Here is a 21,518-nt window from a genome sequence, read left to right as displayed (position 1 = left end):
CGTACGTGACCCGGAAACCTTACTGGCCATCGCGTCCTCTGTGGCGCCGGCGCAAAGCAGAAGAGGGGCGGGCACGCCCCAAGCAAGGGCAGTCGGCGGAGCTCCGAGGCTGACAGGCTGAGCAGTAGGGGCTTCTTGGCAGGTGATGGCGCCCCTCGTGGCCTAGAAGTCCATCGTCCTCGGCCAGCCGCGGACAGGCCTCTCTCCATTGTGTCTGGTCAAGTCTTCGGTTTACTTTGAACATGTTGGTGCGACCATCCAAGCTCTCGTGCCCTGGTGAGATGGAACTCCTGGTGGGGACAGACGGAGCAAGGTGGATAAGTTGGGGCAAACCCGACTGGGCCACCCCTGGGGTACTGCAAGCACCTCTCTCCTTGTCTGTTTTCTTAGGATAAACCAGGGCAAAGGTCAGTGCTGTCAGTGCCTGTTGGTGGACCCTAGCTTCCAGTCCTTGAGGTTGCCCCAGTTGGCAGAATTAACATCTAGGTTAAAGGTCATGAGCGGAAGAACATTGTCAACACTGCCCACTCGGTGGACTCTTCCCAAATTCCCGCCCTAATCTTTAGTCCAAGGCTCAGGTATTATCTGCTGCCTTATTAGGAACGGGAAAGAAAGAAAAAATTGTGTGGGTTTTCTCCTTGGCTGTGACCTGACTTTCATCTCTGTAGCCATCCTAGTCCAGTCTTAATTGAAGCCTGAGCTGTCATATCGTAGTAATTCATGTGCTGCCCATGTCACATGAGTCGGAAATTTTTCTGCATAGGCCCTTCTGTTAGGGTGTTTCCTAAAGCAATTGGATGATATTTTTTAAATTTTTACTTAAAAACAGCCCCTAATCAAACAGAAGATTAGAGCTCTTGAATTCTGTTGTAACTGGCTTAATATAAATCTTTACTGAAGTTAGGATTTGGCTGTGGAATATTTAAACAAGTGTATGTATACTTGTTTAAACAATATGTTGCAAATTCAAACCAAGCATGTATCACACACTGGCTTTGAGGGCCAGTGTATCAGCTAGTGTCTTTAATTTAGATGCAGTCTTGGGTCCAGTCAGCGACTTTTCTTTGGATGCTAATATGTTACATTTTCATAACTCAGTGTCATCACTAGTAGTGACAACTAAGTGGACATGAGTGTGTACTTTCTGTAGTCTGTCAATGTTCAGTGGACTCTGTGACTTCTCTACTGTAACTCTGTCTCCAGGCCTAAATGTTCAGATGGCTCATGAGAGATCATGCTCCTGTTAGCAAAGGAATTAATGCTAGGCCTTTTTCAGGTTCCCTGGTGGAAATCAGGGTTCCAATGTCCTCACACAAATTACTTCAAGTAATAAAATTAAAGTTTGTCATATTCCACTCAATAATTTTCAGAAGTAAATGATAACTTGTATATGCTAAACTAAAGTTTAGTTTATGAAGTGTATAATACTCTTTTTTAATGATGATACTATGTTTAAACTCAAACTGAATTTTCCTACAATATTTATAGATATCTTTTTTTTTTTTTTTTTTCAAGATTTACGGTATGGAAAGATTTAATCTTGATCTTTAAAAACTGCCCTGGAACTGGCTCTGTAGACCAACTGGCCTCAAACTCACAGACATCTACCTGCCTCTGCCTCTTGAGTCCTGGGATTTAAAGGCATGACCCACTACCGCTGGGCAATGTTGTAATACTTAGTGTGTATTACAAATAGAGAAAATTCGTCTCTCTACCTCTTTAAAATTATCAAAAGCTAATGTATAGTACTTAGAAGTCATTAGAAGTCTACTACAAATGTTTTCTCCCCCTTTATTCATATTTGTTGTCTTGATGCCAAGTATTACTTTAGAAACTATTTTGTTGAAATATTTAAAAAATATTAATCATGGAGTTGGTACTACAAGACAAAATTGTTTATGCCAGGTTTATTTTTGTTCAAAGATGTTTCCTTTCTATTTAATGAGAAGAAAAAAAATTTACCATGGCCTCAGTTCCCATGACTTAAGTTAAAATTGCAAATCAATTACTAGTCTCAGAGTCTGACAGGTATTCGAAGAGACTGTGTGAGTTTATATTTGTCTGCTGTGAACAAGGACTGTAGCTAATCCACAGATCTCAGAATGTTATGGGAGATAAGATATGATAGTTTTGTTTGGAAAAGGTTCTCGGGCAGCACAGGTTGGTTTTGATCTGTTACGTAGCTGAAGATAACCTTGAACTTCTGATCCTCCCAGTGTGCATCACCACACCTGGCTTGTGTGGTGAGGGGGATCCAACTAGGCACTCTACCAACTGAGCCACATCACCAGCCAAGACATAATGTTAAAATGGAAAATGTTTAACCGTTCGTGTGTCTAGGAAAGTGTAAATTACATACTGAAAATGAAATTCTTTGTCTTTAGTATTTACTTTTAACAGCCAATAAAAAAAAGTTTCTTCATTTGCAGATGTTTCATAAGATAAGGTGCAAGTTAGAAAAGGCTTTATTATTGTGACAGAAATTAAACAAATTCACAGGCTTCTATGTATATAACCATTAAAATTGTTACTAGGAAGGTCCTGATCAACTTAACAAACATGTATTGTTTGTTTTTGTTTTTGAAACAAGAGTCTCTCTATGTAGCCCTAGCTGGACTGGAACTCTTCTGTGTAGACCAGGCTGGCCTTGTAGTCACAGAGCTCCACCTGCCTCTGCCTCTGCCTCCATGTGCTGGGATTACAGGCATGTGTCACCATTCCTATCTGAATAGTTGTGGCTCTTGTATTTCAATCTTTGATCTACCTATCACTATATTCTTTATTTAACTTTTTATTTTGAACTTGCTCTAGGCTTTCAGATGAGTTGCAGAGCAAATACAGAATTCCCATGTGTCTTTTCTCAAGCTTAACATTGTACATAATCATGGTGATTATCAAGACTGAGAAATTAACATTGACAAGATGTTATTACACTACAAAGTTATTCAGTGTTCCCATTTTCTGGCCCAGGATCTAGTCCATGTTGCTTTTTGTTAACATACCCTTGTCTATTTTAATGTGACAGTTCCTCTGCTTCTTGTCTTTCGTGATCTTGCTGCTTTAATGTGTTGCCAAGCTTTTATTAAATGCCTCTCAGTCTAAATTTGCTTGTTGGTTTTTCATGATTTCCTGATTAGACTGAGATATAAGGATTTTTGAGAGTATTTACCACATAGGCAAAGAATCTTTCTCTTTATACCAGAACAATGACGTGATATCGGTATGTTGCTGGTAATATTTAAATGAATATTTGATCACTTAATTCAAATTATATGTACTATATTTTTCTGCTATAAAGTTAATTTTTTTCTCTTTTAATCTTCTACTTATTAAAAATTAGTTAAGTTCAGTCCATACTTAGAAGGGGAAGAATGAAAGAATTTGCGGATGTATAATCACGGTCTTAAGTACTCTGAGTTTTTCTGTAAAAGTCTTTGATTAAGCTTGCTATAGTGCTGTACACCTTTAATCCCAGCATTTGGAAGGTAGAAGCAGGTAGATCTCTGTAGTTCAGCATTGTCTACAGCCAGCCTGGGCTGTGTCTCAAACAAACAAACAAAACCTGGATTGAATGGAATTCATTTTGACACAAAGAACAGGCTATATATTCTTTCCAACTGTTTTTTTTTTTTTCTGTTTTTGTGTCATTTAATGAGTAACTATCTTCCCTGCATGTATTCAATCTCTGAGCCATTCATTAGACTATCTCTTGTTTTAAAAGTTTTGAAATTTTGCTTCATGTGCAAAAGCTAGCTTTAGCATTCATGTAAGAAAAAACATATTACATGTCCATTTGTGTCATTCAGTAACAACGTTCTTTCAACTTAGAGACTTTTCAATATGTGACAGACAAAAACCTAATTTTTAAAAAGATACTGTTCATACATTTTATGCAGCATACCAGTGGTTTCAAGCCTTAAAAATTAAGAAGTGCCTATGTGTGTGTGCTCCAAGATGTTCTTCAACTTCTGCTGTACCTCAGATTACCACCCACTACACTGTTCATCCCCGGGAAAAAGACAAAAGATGGGAAGGTAGGTAATAATTTTCATAAAAATCTTGAGACTTTCCTAGATACTTCGTATTATCTTTCTGGTATGAATATTTTAATGATAATTTAAAGGCACTGAATATATCTTTATCAAATGTGTTACATATTACTGTTTAGATAATTAAAACCTTTTTGTAGTTGCTTTATTCATTTGTTTCTTTCTTAGAACAGGGCTTCATGTAGTGGCCTGACCTTGAACTCCTGAATGTAACAGAGAATGACCCTGAACTCATGATTCTCCTGCTCTTACTTCCCAAGTGTTGAGATTTTAAGTGTGCACCGCCATGACTTATAAATTTATAATAATAAATTTCAAAACCAAAAAGTTACTTTATGAGAACCAAGATAAGAAACGTACTGAAATAGAACCAAAACTGAAATTCATCAAATAATATTATAATTATTATGCAGAACCCAGAGAGAATATCTATAAATTATACTCTAAAGCATAGTGAGAACACTAATATACATATTAAAGTATCCTAAACGAGCATATGACTTATGTAGTTATCAGGTCCTATTAATCCCAGAATTGTGCTTTATTTTTAACATGTTTCCTCCCCCAGGAGTGAATATGGAGAGATTTGCAGAAGAAGCAGATGTGGTAATAGTTGGTGCCGGCCCTGCGGGGCTCTCTGCAGCTATTCGTCTAAAGCAGCTGGCTGCTGAACATAAAAAGGACATCCGTGTGTGTCTGGTGGAGAAAGCTGCTCAGATAGGAGCTCATACTCTCTCAGGGGCTTGCCTTGATCCAGCTGCCTTTAAAGAGCTCTTCCCAGACTGGAAGGAGAAGGGGGTAGGATGAGTTGATTCTTACACAAGGTCTAAACTTTGCTGTCTCTACTTCCAAATTAGTGAAATAAAGAAAGCCCTCCACATGTAAATCTCAGTTGTTTGGTATTAAATATATATACTTAGGTATTTTTTAATTTAAAGAAAACCAAGAAAGGGGGCATGAGGCTTTAGTTCAGTGTTGTAGCATGCACAAGCCCTGGGTTCAGTCTCCAGCACCACACACAAATGAGCAAAAGCAGGAAGGCTAGGTATAGTTGAACACTCTTGTGCTCTTACCATGGAGGAAGCAGGCTGATGAACTCAAGGCCAGCTTGGCTGCATAGCAAGACCCAATCTAAAATAAGAAGGAAGTAACAGAATTATAACTTGAGATAGAAACTCATATTTTTAAATTTTTATATTTTATGTGTATGAGAGTTTTGCCTGAATATATGCATGTGTACCACTTGTGTGCCTGGTGCCTGTGGAAGTCAGAAGATGGCTTCTGTTCCCCAGGAACTGGAGTTACAGATAGTTGAGAGCCACCAACTGGGTGCTAGGAATCAAACCCAGATCCTCTGTGCCAGCTCTCCAGCCCTTAACTCCCATTTTTATATACTGTTGTCTATATGTTACATTTGTATACTGAACTTATGAGAAGCCATGATCTTGAGAATTCCATTGAACATTTTACCTAATAAAATACAACACTTGTTTCTTAGTTTGCTCCTAATAAAGTATTATGTAGGCTTTTCTGGGGCAATGTAATATCTAAAGCCAAAAAGGAAATCTTTTTAAAATTTTTTTAGATTTGTTGTTTTGTGAGTATTTGCCTGCATGTTAAGTGTATGCACCATGAATGTGCCGAGTGCTCACAGAGGTTAGAAGAGGGTATTGGATCCCCTTGGAGTTGGAATTACAGATAGTTGTGGGTGCTAGGAATTGAACTCTGGTCCTCTGTAAGAGCTAGTAGTCTTGACCACTGAGAGTAACCTCTCTACCACCTAAAATCTAATTTTCTAAAGAAATAATCAACATGGTCTCCTCTAAACCCAGCAGAAAAAGCTACAGGTATGGCATGTCTCAAGAGGCTTAAAAGAGGTTGCTTACTCAATTTTAGGCTTCATTGTTCTCAAAAGTAATATGAAATTGGTTAAAATCTTACTTTCAGCTTTTTCTTCTGTAGGATGAGTTATATTTGTCCTGCCTCCAAGGTTAGAATATTTGTGAATAAAGGTCAAATAAATATATGTTATTTGTACTTATTCTTTATGGAAATAAACTAAAATCTGAAACTTTTTTTGTGCTATCCTTCCCAAAAGAGCATGCTTAAAAATTAAAAAAATTAGAAAAAAAAAACACTTCAGAGGAATTAATTCTGTCTTCAGTATATCAGAAACCAGTGTCAATGGACTGACAGAGTGTGAGTTCTAATGCCAGAGCTCTTTATTGCCGTAACATCCTTACATACATACATACACACACACACACACACACACACACACATAGCTGTCAGTCCACTACACACATGTTAATTGTCTTTACTCTAAAAGGACAACTTTTCTAAATTTTTTTTCCAACAAGGTAGGCAATTTCAACTTGAAGCCAACACCTAGGCTCTACTCTCAGAGAGACAGGAAGCATGATATACACAGTTCAAATATGTCTCAAGAGGCCTCTGGAAAAGAGGTTGGTAGGACAAAACTACCAAGAGGTGTAGGTTAGCTTTTAAGGTTTCCATCTTAAGGTTGGAGAGATGGCTCAGCGGTTAAGAGCACTGGTTACTCTTCCAGAGGATGAAAGTTCTATTCATAGCACCCATTTGACAGCTAACAACTGTCTGTATCTCCAGTTCCAGGGGATCCAAAGCCACCTTCTGGCTTCTGTGGACTCTGGCCACACATACAGTACACAGCTGTACATGCAGGCAAAACACCCTCAGTGTTTAAAAAAAAAAAAAATCTATCTGTTTCAAACGGATATAAGATTTAGTTACAAGGTTTTCAAAGGAAAGGCTGAAAGAAAAGTGAAAAGGAGAGTTCGTTTTCCTTTCTCTCTCTAAAGTTTTTTAAACCAATATTCACCCCTACAAATACAACTAAAAACATTTCCTTCCTGTTTTCATTTGTTCCTAGGCTCCACTTAATACTCCTGTAACAGAAGACAGATTTGCTATTTTAACAAAGAAACATAGAATTCCTGTGCCAATTCTTCCAGGTAGAGTATGGCATAGTCATAAAAAATGGCTTGCATAGCTATAAGAAGCTGCATTTCAGTTGGGAAGTGTCCTCCTTTGCAGATGAGAAAACAGAAGCCTGAGAGTAGGGTATGTGAAGGACATGCCCAGAGATATCCAGCCAATGAGAAAGCCAGATGAGGATGCAGTTCTTTTGTCTTCTAGTTTAGAAGAGCCTTGAAAGCCAGCCAGAAAATTTTAATCCCAGGCTTTAATATTGATTTTATTTTAATAAACTTGGAACTTTAACCAAACTTCTTTTAAGTGACATGTCATAGCCATAAAGACAATGTGTATATTTATGCAGCAGTACACACTGGTTAGATTTTTTTAATTAAGCATATTGGATTATTGAGATGCCTTAGCAGTAAAATGTCAGATTTTAAATTGCATTAAACATTTGCAGGTCTTCCTATGAACAATCATGGCAATTACATTGTCCGCCTAGGACACCTAGTGAGCTGGATGGGAGAACAGGCCGAGGCTCTTGGAGTTGAAGTGTACCCTGGATATGCTGCTGCTGAGGTTTGTACAGTTTTGTTTTGTTTTTTAATAGCTACAGGAAACAATCTCTTTTTCTTACAAAAGTAAACCAATAATTTTAGAGGTAAATCATTCATAAACATCATAGGATGTTTAGAATTGCAGGATTGAGGGAAATACTAAAATTTCTAATCCAAAGAGGAATTACGATTCTTTGTTGCCCCCATCATGTGATTGAACACTTTGGGGATGTGAACTCCTTCAGTGTGGACTCCTGGCCATTTCTTGATTTACTCAGTAATTATCTGCTGTGTGTGCTTTACAGAACAAGTCTCTGCCCTCTTCCCATATCACCCTTCTTGCTCTTTTCCACTCTCTTCTTTCCACACCTTTACTCATCTGGAGGCTTTTGTTTCCCAGGCTAAATATTCTTATTTCTTTCAACTGACATGCTGTGTAATTTGTTTGCCCTCAGTATTGTTGCCCTCCACTGAGCACATTCCTTTTCATCCCTTCTCAAAAGTAGTACCCATGATGAATAAACTCGTTCAAGCCTTGTGTAGATTATTCTTCATTCTAGAAATTTCTTCTGTCAGTTCCCACAAAGCAATAGTTTTTGGCAGCCATTTAAAATTGTTGACTCTAGAAATAAAATTGTATATATATATTTAGCCAGGTGGCACAAACCTGTAATCTCAGCACTCAGGGAGACATTTGAGGCCACTTGGTCTACATCAGGCTAGCCAGGCCTACATAATGAGGCCCTGTCTCAGGAGCAGAAAGAAGGGGGTTGGAAAGACAATGGCTCAGAGTGAAAAGCACTGCTGCTTCTCCAGAGGATCCAGATATAGTTCCAGCACCTACATGGCAGCACTCATAACTGTGTGAAGTCCAAGAGATCTGCCACTCTCTACTGGCCTCTGAAGGCCTAGTATGCACGTAGTGCACAGATGTACATTCGGGCAAAACACTCACATACATAGAAAAATTGTAAAGAAATTAGCCTGGAAAAAGTAGTGAAAGAAGAGAAGGAGAAAGGAGAAATCCTTTGTGTCAGAGAAAATTCATTTTTCTTACAAATCAAAGCCAAGTAAAAGACATAGGTCTCTGCATTGTCTTCGCTGCTAGAAATTTCTGTTTCTCAAGCCTACTCATGTGCATTTGGGCTTTTAGAATCAGTGTGGGATTTTCCATTGCTTCTTGTTAAGTGTTCTTGGCTGGGCTCCAGAGTCACAGGTGGGTGATTTGTCAAGTACCTGGTATCCTGGTACATGTAAGTATTTACATAAGTGTGTACATACTTACGGTCTCTTTATTGTTTCTCTTCACTTCTTTCCTGACCATTGTTAGTAGGCATTGTTTGGTTTAGTGCTCTGAACCAGATCTCAGTTCTCTTTTTACCCCTTCTCCATTGCTATTTACCTTTGCTTTCCTACAGTGTCAATTCACTTTGTACTTGGCTATCCAGAGAGCATTTTCCTCTAGAGCAAACAGAAATGAGGATGCCAGAATAGTGTAATTTCTCATCTTCATGACTGTGTTTTTTACTTCTCACACTCCCTTCTTACTTCAAAAATAAACTGCAGTCATCATCATTTCAAATATGTCAGTCAGAATGAATGCTGAGGTAATAATAAATTTGCTTTTGTCATTTTTAGGTCCTTTATCATGAAGATGGTAGTGTAAAAGGAATCGCCACTAACGATGTAGGAATACAGAAGGATGGTGCACCAAAGGTATACCATTAACAAGTATGTGCTGAACAAGAACTAGGAAGACATGGTACACATCTGCAATCCCAGTACTTAAGACACTAAGGCTGGAGTTCAAGGCCAGCCTACTCTACAGATAAGACCCTTTCTCAACAAAGATCCAACTCAAGCTCAATATTTAGGTCTTCTTATAAACTGCACAGCATGTCGGTTTTAGACTATAATTGATAATAATGGGGTTTTTTGCAGTTGTTAAAAAAAAACAGGCAAGTTTGAGCTCAATACAAATATTAAACATTTAAGAATAATTTTTAAAAAGCAAAACATGAGTCAGATACATATAAAAACAAACATGTGAAAGACTTCGATTTCATTTACTCAATGAAAGACTCAGTAAGTTGTTACAGCCAGTACAGTCATAGGCATTGGCACTCCCAGAACATCATTCCTGTGGACAAGGATCATCCACTTAATATTAGCAGCAGCGATCTTTGGGAAATTTAAAACTGGCGGCCTTCCTCTGATTCACAGTGTCAGTCTGACAAAGGGAACACAGATGTGTGTTAGCTGCAGCTGCTAGGATGCAGGGTACATACTACAGAACCTGAAAAGTTGCTTAGACGCATAGGTGCCCTAGTTAGATTAATAGTTTAACTATGAGGTTAAACAGGCATAACTAGCCTCAAGCATGGCAGCACATACCTGTAATTCTAGCATTTGGGAGACTGAGGCAGAAAGAAGGATGCCTGAGAGTTTGAGACCAGCCTGGGCTATGGATGACACCTTAAAAAAAAAAAAAAAACAAGATTGAAAAAGAATGTTTTATGTAAGCCCAAACAGATTGGAGCTACAAAAGAAAAGAATTACAGAACTCTCGACAGTAAGGTTCCGTTCCTATTATAACAATTAATGCAAATTCCTGTCTTGCTACAGTGTCTGCCTGTGTTTATTACCTAAACTACCAATTATAGATGCTTACTTTCCTGAGGACAGAAGTCATAGATGCTACACTAGGCCTGCATGACTGTTTGCTTATTGATATTTAACCCCTTTCTTCCGTTCCTGAACACAATTATGAATCTAGTCTACTCCAGCATGTTTTTCTGCTTAGAAAGCAAGTGGCAGAGGCACACAAGCCACTTAGTTATAAATTTGTTAAAAAATTTCCATATAACAAATAATAAGTAACATTACAACATCACAGCGAAGGTCACACAAATTCTACCACTTTTATATTTCATTTTTTGTCCTCATTCAGAATTTTTCATATTCTATGATTTGTATTTATAAAAAAATGTATTTTATATCTACATAAATATAATGGTAGCACATACCTATAGTCAGGAGGATAAGCTGATTCCCAAAGCTCAAAACCAGTATGGATAACATAGTGAAAGACTATGAGAGAAAAAAAAAACTCTAAAACAGCATAGAATGCAATGGAATCTACTGCCCCAAGTCTGCTAGAAAAAAAAGATTATTTCTGCTGCTGTTCCACTCACTTTTAACCTACTGTAGCTTGGTTTTCTCCTGTGACATTCTGAAACAGCTCCATTTTGTCAATCTGGTGGTCAGCTCTGTCTTCTCTTATTTGACCTCTTAGTATATGCTAATCTGTCTATATGATATATGTGACACAAATGAGCACTCTTCAAGAAAGAGAAGTTACCCATCAAAATGAAAGATGACCCAATTCTCTGAGTGTGCTAAGTAAGTACTGAGGTAGTTCATAGTACTGAGAACTCACAGCCAGCTTGGCCTTCACAGCAAGACATAAACAAAAACTTAAGGTAATCTATTTGACCTCTAAAAATGAATGCTTTATTTGTGGTACATTGCTTATAATACACATATAATGTGTGAAGAACTTCAGAGCATTACCTTGATATAATTCTGCTAATTATATGAATATATCTGTATGTACACAGGCATGCAAACTCTTAAGTAGAAAAACATCAAGAAAGATACATTTTATAAGGGACTTCCTTAATTATTGTTCTTAAGTACCTGGCATGTGCTACATGTAAAGGCAAAAAGAAAAAAAGCCTCTAATTGTATCCTGTTTTTGCATTGTTTTGAAACAGAGTCTCTGCAGTATGGCATAAAATGATCTCATAATCACAATCCTCCTGCCTTGGTCTCTTGGGGTCTGGGATTATGGGAGTACACAACATGCCTAGCTTTTATATACATATATACATACATACATACATACATGATTACTTTTTTAGAGGGAGAAAACGTTTCTTTTACAATGTTGAGCAAAAGGGAAAAGGTTAAAGTAAACAAACCAAGTAGCTTCGGAGTATGTTGAGTGCAGTCTCCTTGTACTTAAAAGAATCCTTAGATTCTTTATAGTGTTTAACCCAAAGTTTTTTCATGACTCACATGAAACCTATTGCTTTTGCTTCTGACAATAAATGGAGACTCAGGAATATATGGAGATGGAAAGCTTTTTCATTTGTAGAGAAGCTTTTAGCATGAGCATAGTTTGCTTTTGTGGACTGAAGACATTATAGAATTTAGATTATACTTATAATAGTCCTGCCGATTTTCTTTCTAATGCAAATGTCTTGTGTACCAAAATAATTGTTTAACTTATTTTAATGTGTCAAATATAGTTATTTTATTGTGGTTTTGCGTTTCAGACAACATTTGAAAGGGGACTAGAACTACATGCCAAAGTCACAGTGTTTGCAGAGGGCTGCCATGGGCACCTTGCCAAGCAGCTTTATAAGAAGTTTGACCTGAGGGCCAGCTGTGATCCCCAGACTTATGGAATTGGTTTGAAGGAGGTACCCTGGTTTACTTGTACAATTTTAATTCTAAATAATGGAATTTAATTTGTATTATCATGTAGTTTATAATACTGATTTAATTTCTGTTGGTGCTAGTTTTCAATCTTTACTTTATTTGGGGTTCCTAAAGCCTCTACCTTCCTTCAAATCTCCCAACACTAGCTAGGAGAGAAAGAAGGTTAGAGGCGAAAGGGGACATAGACCTTTTAAGACTTAATTCCGTTGCTGGGGTTCTTTAGGAAAATACCAGTCTCAGGTGTCAGGATGTCTGGCAGTTCAACAGCAGCGAATGGCAGCAGGGGAACAACAATAAGCCTTTCTCCTCAGTCCTTCTCATCAAAACTCGTTCTTTCCATCCGAGCACTCCTCCTCAGAATTCCACTAACTTCAGCTGGAAGATCACGCACCTCTCCAAGCCCACACAAAGCAGTTATTAGCTGTGGACAAGTTAAAAGCAATTCCATATCCCACACTTGGGATTAAAACAAAAACCTGTTTACATAACATAATTCAGTTTTTTAAAAAACCAAAACTTCTACAAATTAAACACTTAAAATTTTCATGAAGTTAACCTGTTCCTTATACTTAAAACTGGAATGTTTTCTGAGGTGCTAGAAAATGTTAGAGGTCAAATAATTGCATAAATGATGTCTATAGTAACCTGTAAAGTTGCAAACATTTTTCATAACATGCCCTTCTATGGCTGTGTCATGTGCTGCTTGTAGAATGGCCACCTCCTACAAACAATTACTTGCTCAAAATTATGTGAAAATATTTCATGATACGCACTCACACATTGCATATTAACCTGTAATTTAGGAACGTTAAATGTATATTTTCTTAATTATTCTGTAGTCTATTAATCCTTTAAATTTGTTTGTTTTTGTTTTTCAGTGCTAGGGATTAAACTCAGGGGCTTGGTTGTTTTAGATGAGCATTCTACCATTGAGTACTTCCCAAGCTAGTTTAAGAATTTTAAGCCAGGCATGATGGTATAGATTTGCAGAAAAGTTGAAAAGTTGTGGCCAGCCTCAGCTTTACAGCAAGGTGCTGTCTAATTAAGTAAGTAAAAAATAGATAAGTTATTTGTGTGTGTGTGGTTTTCACACTATGTAGCTTGGGCTGGCTTGGAACTAGCTGAAGACCTATCTAGGTATCATCCAGGCTGGTATTGAATTCACAGAAATCTGCCTACCTACCTCCCAAATGCTGGGTTAAAGGCTTGCACCACCCATCATGCCCAGCCTACATATAGCCAATTAGCCTTTTTTTTAAGGGGCTGCAGATGTCAGAGCGTTTGCCTAACAAGCATGATGCCCTGAGTTCCGTCTCCAGAACAGCAAAAAAAAGTACATAAACAACTTCATTATTTTGTGTATAAAAGCATACAGTGAACAATGAGTTTATTTTAAGATGGCTGAAGTAAGATAAATTAACAGATCTGAACTATGCTGCTCCATTGACTTTCCCCACTCACCCAACATTAAGCATGCTCAAGTAGCCAGTACTCCAGAAATTTCTTTTTCAGTGATCTTTCCTGTAATGCCACAAAAAAAAAAAAAAAAAAAAAAAAAGCTTAATTTGAGGTGCTAATAGGGTTGTAACTTTGTGACCCATTTCTTTATCCTGGTATAACATTGCAATCATTTGATTATAATCTCTTTGATATACAACATAAATTTTTGTGCTGCTTCTATTTGTAATCGATACTGTAAGACTTGATGGGTTTGGTTTGGTTTGGTTTGGTTTTAGTTGTGGATCATTGATGAAAAGAAGTGGAAGCCTGGCAGAGTGGATCACACTGTTGGTTGGCCCTTGGACAGACATACTTACGGAGGCTCTTTCCTTTATCATTTAAATGAGGGTGAGCCTCTAGTAGCTCTTGGCTTTGTGGTAAGTCATCTCCCATTGCAAAAGACTTCACTAGAGTAACACGCCTTTTCCATGAGAAGCTGATTTTACTGTATCAGCATGCAGAAATCTCTGTGGCCACTGTACACAAACATTTATCAGCTTACTTAGCTGTAATCCTAGGAGCAAGTGCACTCTGGGCACTGTTCTGAAGCTTTGAGGGGGTGGTCAGTCCAGTTCGCAGCCATCCTGTGCCATGAAGCATGTCCTTATCATGAGCAAATTAAACAAGTCTTATCCCAATGCCACAGTAACTCTGTCTTAGTTACTGTTCTGTTTCTGTGAAAAGACTCCATGACCAAGGCAACTCTTTAAAAAAAACTGGGGTCTTGCTTACAGAGGGTTAGCCAGTGATCATCAGTGATACTGGAGCAGTAGCTGAGCACTTTGCACCCTAATCTGAAATCAGATGGAGAAAGACTAGGTGTCCTCTGGGCTTTCAATGTCACCAAGCCCATCCCCCAGTGACACACCTCCTCCAACAAGGCCACACCTCCTAATCCTTCCCAAACAGTTTAACTTACTGGGGACCAAGCATTCAAACACATGAACCTACAGGGGCCATTCTCACTCAAACTGCCACAGAGATGGAGGTGGGATCCATGCGTGATGCTGACTGTAGAGCCTACTTCCATTATGGCATGCTGCCACTGAAAATAAAATTGGCCCCCAGTCTGAACCTACTACTTTAAAAAAAAATCACAGGCAATTTTTTTCTTCCATTGCTATAGCAATAAATTAAATCTTAAACATTCTGAACAATACAAACTGTTGGCTTTCTACATAGCAACCATGTTTCAGTGTCATGATCCTAGTTTCACATGACACATCATTAAATTTATGCAATTAGTGCGTAATTTGACACTCAGTCAGGTTTTGGTGTGTCACTTTGTGGTACTTACCCTAGTGACTTAGTCTCATCAAGAGAAAAAGGTATGGCTGTTTGTACCTCTTCCCGAATACACCACACCTTCCATCACTTTTCTTCATTTTACCTCTAGTAGTCCTGTAATATAGATTACTATCTTTTTGCTGTTGTTTTTGTTTGTTTCTCTGTATATCCCTGGCTGTCCTGGAACTCTCTCTGTATATCAGGCTGATCTGCCTCTGCCTCCCAAGCCCTGGAATTAAAGGTGTGCGCCACTACTGCCTGACCTAGATACTGTTGAGTTGGTATGAATAAAGTAGTAAGTAATCTCAACTCTATTTGTGGATACTTATTTACAAATGAGGTTAATAGAAAATTTTTTTTCTTAATTTGGACTTCGATTGCCAGAGCACAATGGTTTGTTAATGTCCTGATTTTTAGTTTTGCTAGTTATAAACACATATTATTCTTTTGCTTACTTTCTTTGCCTCTCAGTGTAGAGTTTATCTCTGCTTTAATTTTGGTTTGGTTTTAGGTTGGCCTAGACTATCAGAATCCATACTTGAGTCCATTCAGAGAGTTTCAAAGGTGGAAACATCACCCCAGCGTCCAGCCAACCCTGGAAGGTGGGAAGAGGATAGCCTACGGAGCCCGAGCACTCAATGAAGGCGGCTTTCAGGTAGCTTCCAGCACTTACTCTGAATTTGTATTTTGTAAATTAAATAACCAGTTAAGAACAAAATGATTATTTCATAGGGTGAAAATTTAAGTTTAACAAAATACTGTTTATAAAATTATACATAAACACAGTAACTAAATTACACCATAAATTTAGTTTCAATATATTGAGAGCTGGAGTGATGGCCCAGTGGTTAAAAGCACATGTTCATGCAGAGGACCCAGGTTCAGTTCACAGGATCCACATGACAGCTCAACAATGTCCACCACTCCAGTTCAGGGCATCTGACACCTTCTTTGGACCTCCTCAGACACCAGGCCCACACAGTGTGCACAGACAACAGTAAAACACTCACACACATAAAAGAAAAAAAAAAAAAAAAAAAGAATGTAATGATTTCATTGGTATGGTGGGAATAACTCAGTACTTGGTTAGCAGAGGGAGGTAGATTTCTTGAGTCTGAGGCCAGACAAGAGTTCATACTGAGACCAACATATAGATTTCTAGATATATTCATGGACCTTTTTTTTTTTTTTTTACTAGAAACCAAAAATTGTGTAATTCATGCTTTTCCCCTTTATTCCTTTACTTATACCAGGAAACTAAAAAATAATTTATCCCAACTAAATCTTCCAGGTAGCCTCTGTTAGAATAACCACCGGTTATTCTGTGTTACTACACAATTTATTGAGTATGTAGTAAACAATGAAATAAGACCTAAATGACCATGATCAAAGCTGTTAGTAATATCAAACAGGTTAAGACAATCTGAAAAAACAGCTGTAAAAGTTAGACAAAATGATCTGGAACAAGATAGCTTCTCTGACCTTCAGGATCATGCTTAAAATGTGATCACTTCTGTCTCTCAGTCTAGATTCTCAGACTGTTTTAAAAATTGAATTTGGGGCGCGGTGGCGCACAACTTTAATCTCAGCACTCCAGAAGCAAAGGCTAGCAGATCTTTGTGAGTTTGAAGCCAGACTGGTCTATAGAAGTGAGTCCAGGACAACTAAGGCTACACTGAGAAACCCTATCTTGAAAAGCCAAAAAAGAGTAACATGGGTGTACATGCATAAGGTCAGAGGACAACTTGAGGGAGTTGTTTTTCTCCTTCCACCATTTGGAGTCTGAGGATTAAACTCAAGTTATCAAGCATGACAGGAAGCCTCACCCATTAAACCATCCCAGCCACCTGTGTATGCTCCTCTGATTCCTTCTGCCCTCAGGTTTTGCTTCTTGCTTTAAAATTCTACCACTGGTGGGAACTGTGGCCACAAAGCCTTTCCCATGTGTCTTTTGCAGCTGATGGCAACTCTTTGAAGTCTTAACCATCAAACTTTTACCACTCCACCACTCTCTCAACAAAGGCCTATCTATGGCTGAACTTAGAAAGCTTCTAACAAAGAAAAACTGCAAATTAAGAAAGACCAACACTGCATTGGCTTACTTCCTTTTCAAACTAGAGTACGATGTTCCCATGCAGTCCTTATTTCAGCTCCTACTCCTTAGACAATATACTTTTGTTAGCTAAACTGAAAATATCGATACCTCTATTACATTGGTTGTTTTATCAGAAATTGAAAGTTATTTGTTTAGCCAATAAGATTTGTTTAGAGTAGCACCTAGCCATTGTAATGTATTAGAGCATAGTTCTCCACCCCTACGTGTCAGATGAATAAGATACATGAATCTTCTCAAAAATACATGTAAAGTTACAATTTGCCATCCAAATAAGAGAATGTTGTAACTAGGACACAGATACACATAAATAAAAGCATGTTATTTTAAATATATTGTTTTGATAATTCTGTCCCATAGAGGTCAGGCAAGGGATGAGGAAAAGGAAAAAAAAAAAAATAGAAAATTGGCCATACTCCAATCCTAAACTGCCCTAGCTGTGTTCCCTTGTTGCACTCCTTTTCATGTGTTTATTATTCTTCTTTTCCCTATAGCTTTAGGTTTGCAATATTTTTGTCTGCTTTGCCTCATTTGAGCTAACAAATGTATTCTGAATGTTTTCAGTCTATACCAAAACTCACTTTTCCTGGTGGCTTATTAATTGGTTGTAGTCCTGGTTTCATGAATGTTCCCAAGATCAAAGGGACCCACACGGCAATGAAAAGTGGAAGCTTGGCAGCAGAATCAATTTTTAATCAGCTAACAAGTGAAACTCTCCAATCAAATACAGCAGGTGAGAAACTCCTCCTATATGAACTCCTAATAGTCTGAAATTTAAACACTGTCATCTTATCCACATCCAAAGTATAGTACCAGTGATGTCCCCTTTTAAATTTAACGGTACTACATGTAGAATGACTCAAAAAGAGGTGTCTATGGGCTTTAGCCCATAGATACTGGGCTAGAAATAGAGAGTTTTGAAAATGGCAAAATGAGCTACCTATACTTGGTAAACACAAAGCAAAATCACATGACTCTGCTGTGGCAACTTGGTTATACCTTCAAGTACCTAAGCATGAAAGTCTAGCACATGGGCTTGGCAAGAGGTAAGAAAACCAATAAAAGTCAAAAAGATACTTTAGACAAGGCAGGCTAGGCAAGATGGAATGTAAACATTAGGTAGAATGTTCCCTTAATTTTTCATCAAGTACTGTTCCTAATGGGACCATCAGTCATATTGTAACTGTACCATGTACACATAGTACCAGATAACAGTGGAACTTAGCAAGGAATAAAAGCCCTTGAAAACTTTAACAGAAACCTATTAGTTTGTGCAAGTCCCTTAAGAATCAATTGTTCCCTTAAATGCACCATACTAGACAGAGCAACTTGCCCAGTGCTCATGAAGAGCTGGATCAATCCCTAACATCTGCACCCCAAACGGTGGGTTTCCTAGTTGTACTGTAACCAAATATGACAGGTCTCTCTTTACAAGTTCTGCCAGCAGGAAGTTCCACATCCAGGTGTTAATAGGACTGCACTCTTAAGAGATTTCTTTTCCCTCTACCTATCCCGACTTATCTGTGCATTCCTTAATTGTTCTCTGCCCTTTTCTTCACCATCATCTCTCTCTCTAAGTAGACGTCTAATAGAATCGGGACCCACTCTATTCTAGAAAACTCCAATTAATTATGTCTGTAACCACACTACTATAAAGTCGCAGTCAGGTACTAGGGAAGAGTCCACTGGGACTTCAAAAGATATTCTTGCAGGAACACGATTCCACTTAGAGTAGATGTTCCAGTGATGACTTTTGTATTTAAAACATATTTATGGGGGGCTGGAGAGATGGCTCAGTGGTTAAGAGCACTGGCTGCTCTTCCAAAGGACCGGGGTTCAATTCCCAGCACCCACATGGCAGCTCACAGCTGTCTGTAACTCCATTTCCAAGGGATTGGACACTTTCACACTAATGCACATAAAATAAAATTAAATGAATTTAAAAAAAAAGACTTAAAAGAAAATAGTGTTTAATATATATATATATATATATATATATATTTATGTAATTGCAAATAGCCTAACTTGTGTGAAGCTCCCCTTTTAAATTAATTTTTATGCTTCCAGTGTGAAAATTAAAGTCTAGCATTATAGCCCCATGTTCTTGCCTAACATGCAAAAGCCTCAGTGGCACCCAAAGGCAGATCAAATGCCTTTCACTTCCACAGTCTTTCTTGTTGGAAGCAACCAGCATTTATGTGAGACTCTGACCATGATTTAGGAACCAAGACCCACCATCTGTTTCATTTGATATGTATTACTTTTTATAAAAGGACTCCACGTAACTGAGTATGAGGACAATTTGAAGCAGTCTTGGGTATGGAAAGAGCTATATGCTGTTAGGAATATAAGGCCATCCTGCCATGGAATACTGGGATTATATGGAGGAATGATTTACACTGGAATATTTTACTGGATATTGAGAGGAATGGAACCCTGGACTCTAAGACATAAAGGTAATTCAGATATACTTCATGCCATTGTTGATGTTGTGTGTGTGTGCTCACCAGCTGAGACTATAACCTTGTAGTGTTTTGCTAGTGTTAGGGCACCTCAGGCCGACTGGCTGCTTGCCAGCGAGCACTCACTTAGCTCCATCTCTACCCACTTAACATTTTAAACTTGCTCATCAGACTAGAGAAATATGATTCTGTTTGGATTGTGGGTGTTTTTCTTTTGGGGGGATGGTATTTTGAGACCGGCCAGGCATGGGAAGGTAAAGGCAAGAAGAAAGTTAAGTTCAAGGCCAGTATGGACTAATAACAAGACTGAGGGACTGAGAGAGAAGTTCAGTGGTAAAAGAGTATTAGCGTGCATGGGCCCTAATCTGCCTGAATCACAGCACAAACAACAACAACAACAAAAAAGATAAATTCTGGAAAATTATATTACTTTATTAAACATCTTCCTCAAAATTGCTTAAGGCTTAGACTCTGATCAGCTCAAACCAGCCAAGGACTGTACGCCTATTGAGTATCCAAAACCTGATGGACAGATCAGTTTTGACCTCTTATCATCTGTGGCACTGAGTGGTACTAATCATGAACATGATCAGCCAGCACATTTAACCTTAAAGGATGACAGCGTCCCTGTTAACAGAAATCTGTCTATATATGATGGGCCTGAGCAGCGATTCTGCCCTGCAGGTCAGTAATGATTTCCTTGTGTTCCTAAACATTAACAGATTTCCAGTTTAAGATGTTCCCTTTCCATTGTAAAAAGACCATTAAAGACCATAAAAAAGAAAAAAGGAACAACAAAAAGCCATACTTTTATGTTCAGCATCCTTAATGAAGCTCATTTCCTGAGTAGCAATGATTAAATAGATTTTGGTTAAGCCTCGTTTGGATGACCTATCTCCAAACAGCTTTCATGTTTACCCTCAGACAAAAGGACTATAGAAAACAAATACCTGTTCTGGGTCTTTTAAAAAGTTGTTTCTGAAATAGTTTATATGCACATGTAAACACATTATGTCCACGCTGACACAATATGAACACATTACGTTCAATGACTGACACAATAAATTTTAAATTCATCCTAAGTACTGAATCCCTTAAGTCCTAAGAGCATTTTCAGTTAAAATTAATGAGTAGGCATAAATAGTACAGTAGAATAAAGAATACTCAGATATATGAAGATTACTGTATACTCAAGTGAAATGACTAGAAGGTAAATAAAACTGTTCAAGAATAACACTTGGGGGCTGGATAGATGCTCAGAAGTTAAGAACACTGGCTATTCTTCCAAAGGTTCTGAATTCAATTTCCACCAACTACATGTTGGCTCATAACCATGTATAGTGAGATATGGTGCCCCCTTCTGGTATGCAGGCACACATGCAGGCAGAATACTGTATAAATTATAGATAGATAGATAGATAGATAGATAGATAGATAGATAATCTAAACTTAATTTTTGTAAGTTACAGTGTACTGAAGTTAATTTGTTAAACTCTTGTTAGACTAAGCCAAACAATTCTGTTGAACATCTACTATGTGTTTAGTTTATACTACTAGCAGCAACGTACACCAAAAGAAGACAGTCTCAGGGGGTAAACATGAAAGCCTCAAAGATTTCCGTGGTTCAGAGAATTTAATTTCCAATTCACTGTTGAATTATCTGCCCTTTTGTTACATACCTAATTATTTTTTTTATTTTACAGGAGTTTATGAATTTGTTCCTTTGGAACAAGGTGATGGACTTCGATTACAGATAAATGCTCAGAACTGTGTGCATTGTAAAACATGTGATATCAAAGATCCAAGTCAGAATATTAACTGGGTGGTGCCAGAAGGTGGAGGAGGACCTGCTTACAATGGCATGTAAAACACAAGTGCCTTCATTTACTGGCACATTTGATAGCCAGTTTCTATAAAACTGTAAATGTATGCCGAACTAACTCTTAAATATTTAGGTAACTTCTCAACAAGTGTCCTTCAGACATTATTGAAGTAAAATGCTTTATATCTGAAGTTGTCCCATAAAATCATGAACTATTTCTCATAAATAAAATTTATAAATAAATGATGGAACATCTTCTTACTC

General features: G+C 37.9%; 1 protein-coding gene across 1 annotated transcript; it reads left to right on the top strand.

Annotated features, from left to right (window-relative positions):
• Positions 1–78: 78 nt before the first annotated feature.
• Etfdh (electron transfer flavoprotein dehydrogenase) lies at positions 79–21,505 on the top strand. The gene is made up of 13 exons (XM_055596670.1): positions 79–276; positions 3,897–4,034; positions 4,618–4,847; positions 6,961–7,042; positions 7,468–7,586; positions 9,203–9,280; positions 11,905–12,051; positions 13,807–13,947; positions 15,369–15,512; positions 17,535–17,703; positions 19,244–19,426; positions 19,895–20,116; positions 21,136–21,505. Exons 1-13 carry the CDS (start codon positions 243–245, stop codon positions 21,297–21,299), a joined length of 1,851 nt encoding a protein of 616 aa, XP_055452645.1. The 5' UTR covers positions 79–242; the 3' UTR covers positions 21,300–21,505.
• Positions 21,506–21,518: the final 13 nt, after the last annotated feature.

The sequence above is a fragment of the Psammomys obesus genome, unplaced genomic scaffold (assembly GCF_907164565.1).
Source record: "Psammomys obesus unplaced genomic scaffold, mPsaObe1.curated_primary_1811, whole genome shotgun sequence".
Lineage (NCBI taxonomy): Eukaryota > Metazoa > Chordata > Mammalia > Rodentia > Muridae > Psammomys > Psammomys obesus.
The sequence above is the reverse complement of the archived record's forward strand: the minus strand, read 5'-3'. Positions and strand labels throughout refer to the sequence as shown.

Bases quoted from the DNA above. Each gene is read 5' to 3' on its own strand.
- Etfdh (XM_055596670.1), top strand. From the start codon at position 243: ATGTTGGTGCGACCATCCAAGCTCTCGTGCCCTG. The intron at 17,704-19,243 runs GTGAGAAACTCC...TTTTTATAAAAG, and splicing joins TCTCCAATCAAATACAGCAG to GACTCCACGTAACTGAGTAT. The intron at 20,117-21,135 runs GTCAGTAATGAT...TTTATTTTACAG, and splicing joins GCAGCGATTCTGCCCTGCAG to GAGTTTATGAATTTGTTCCT.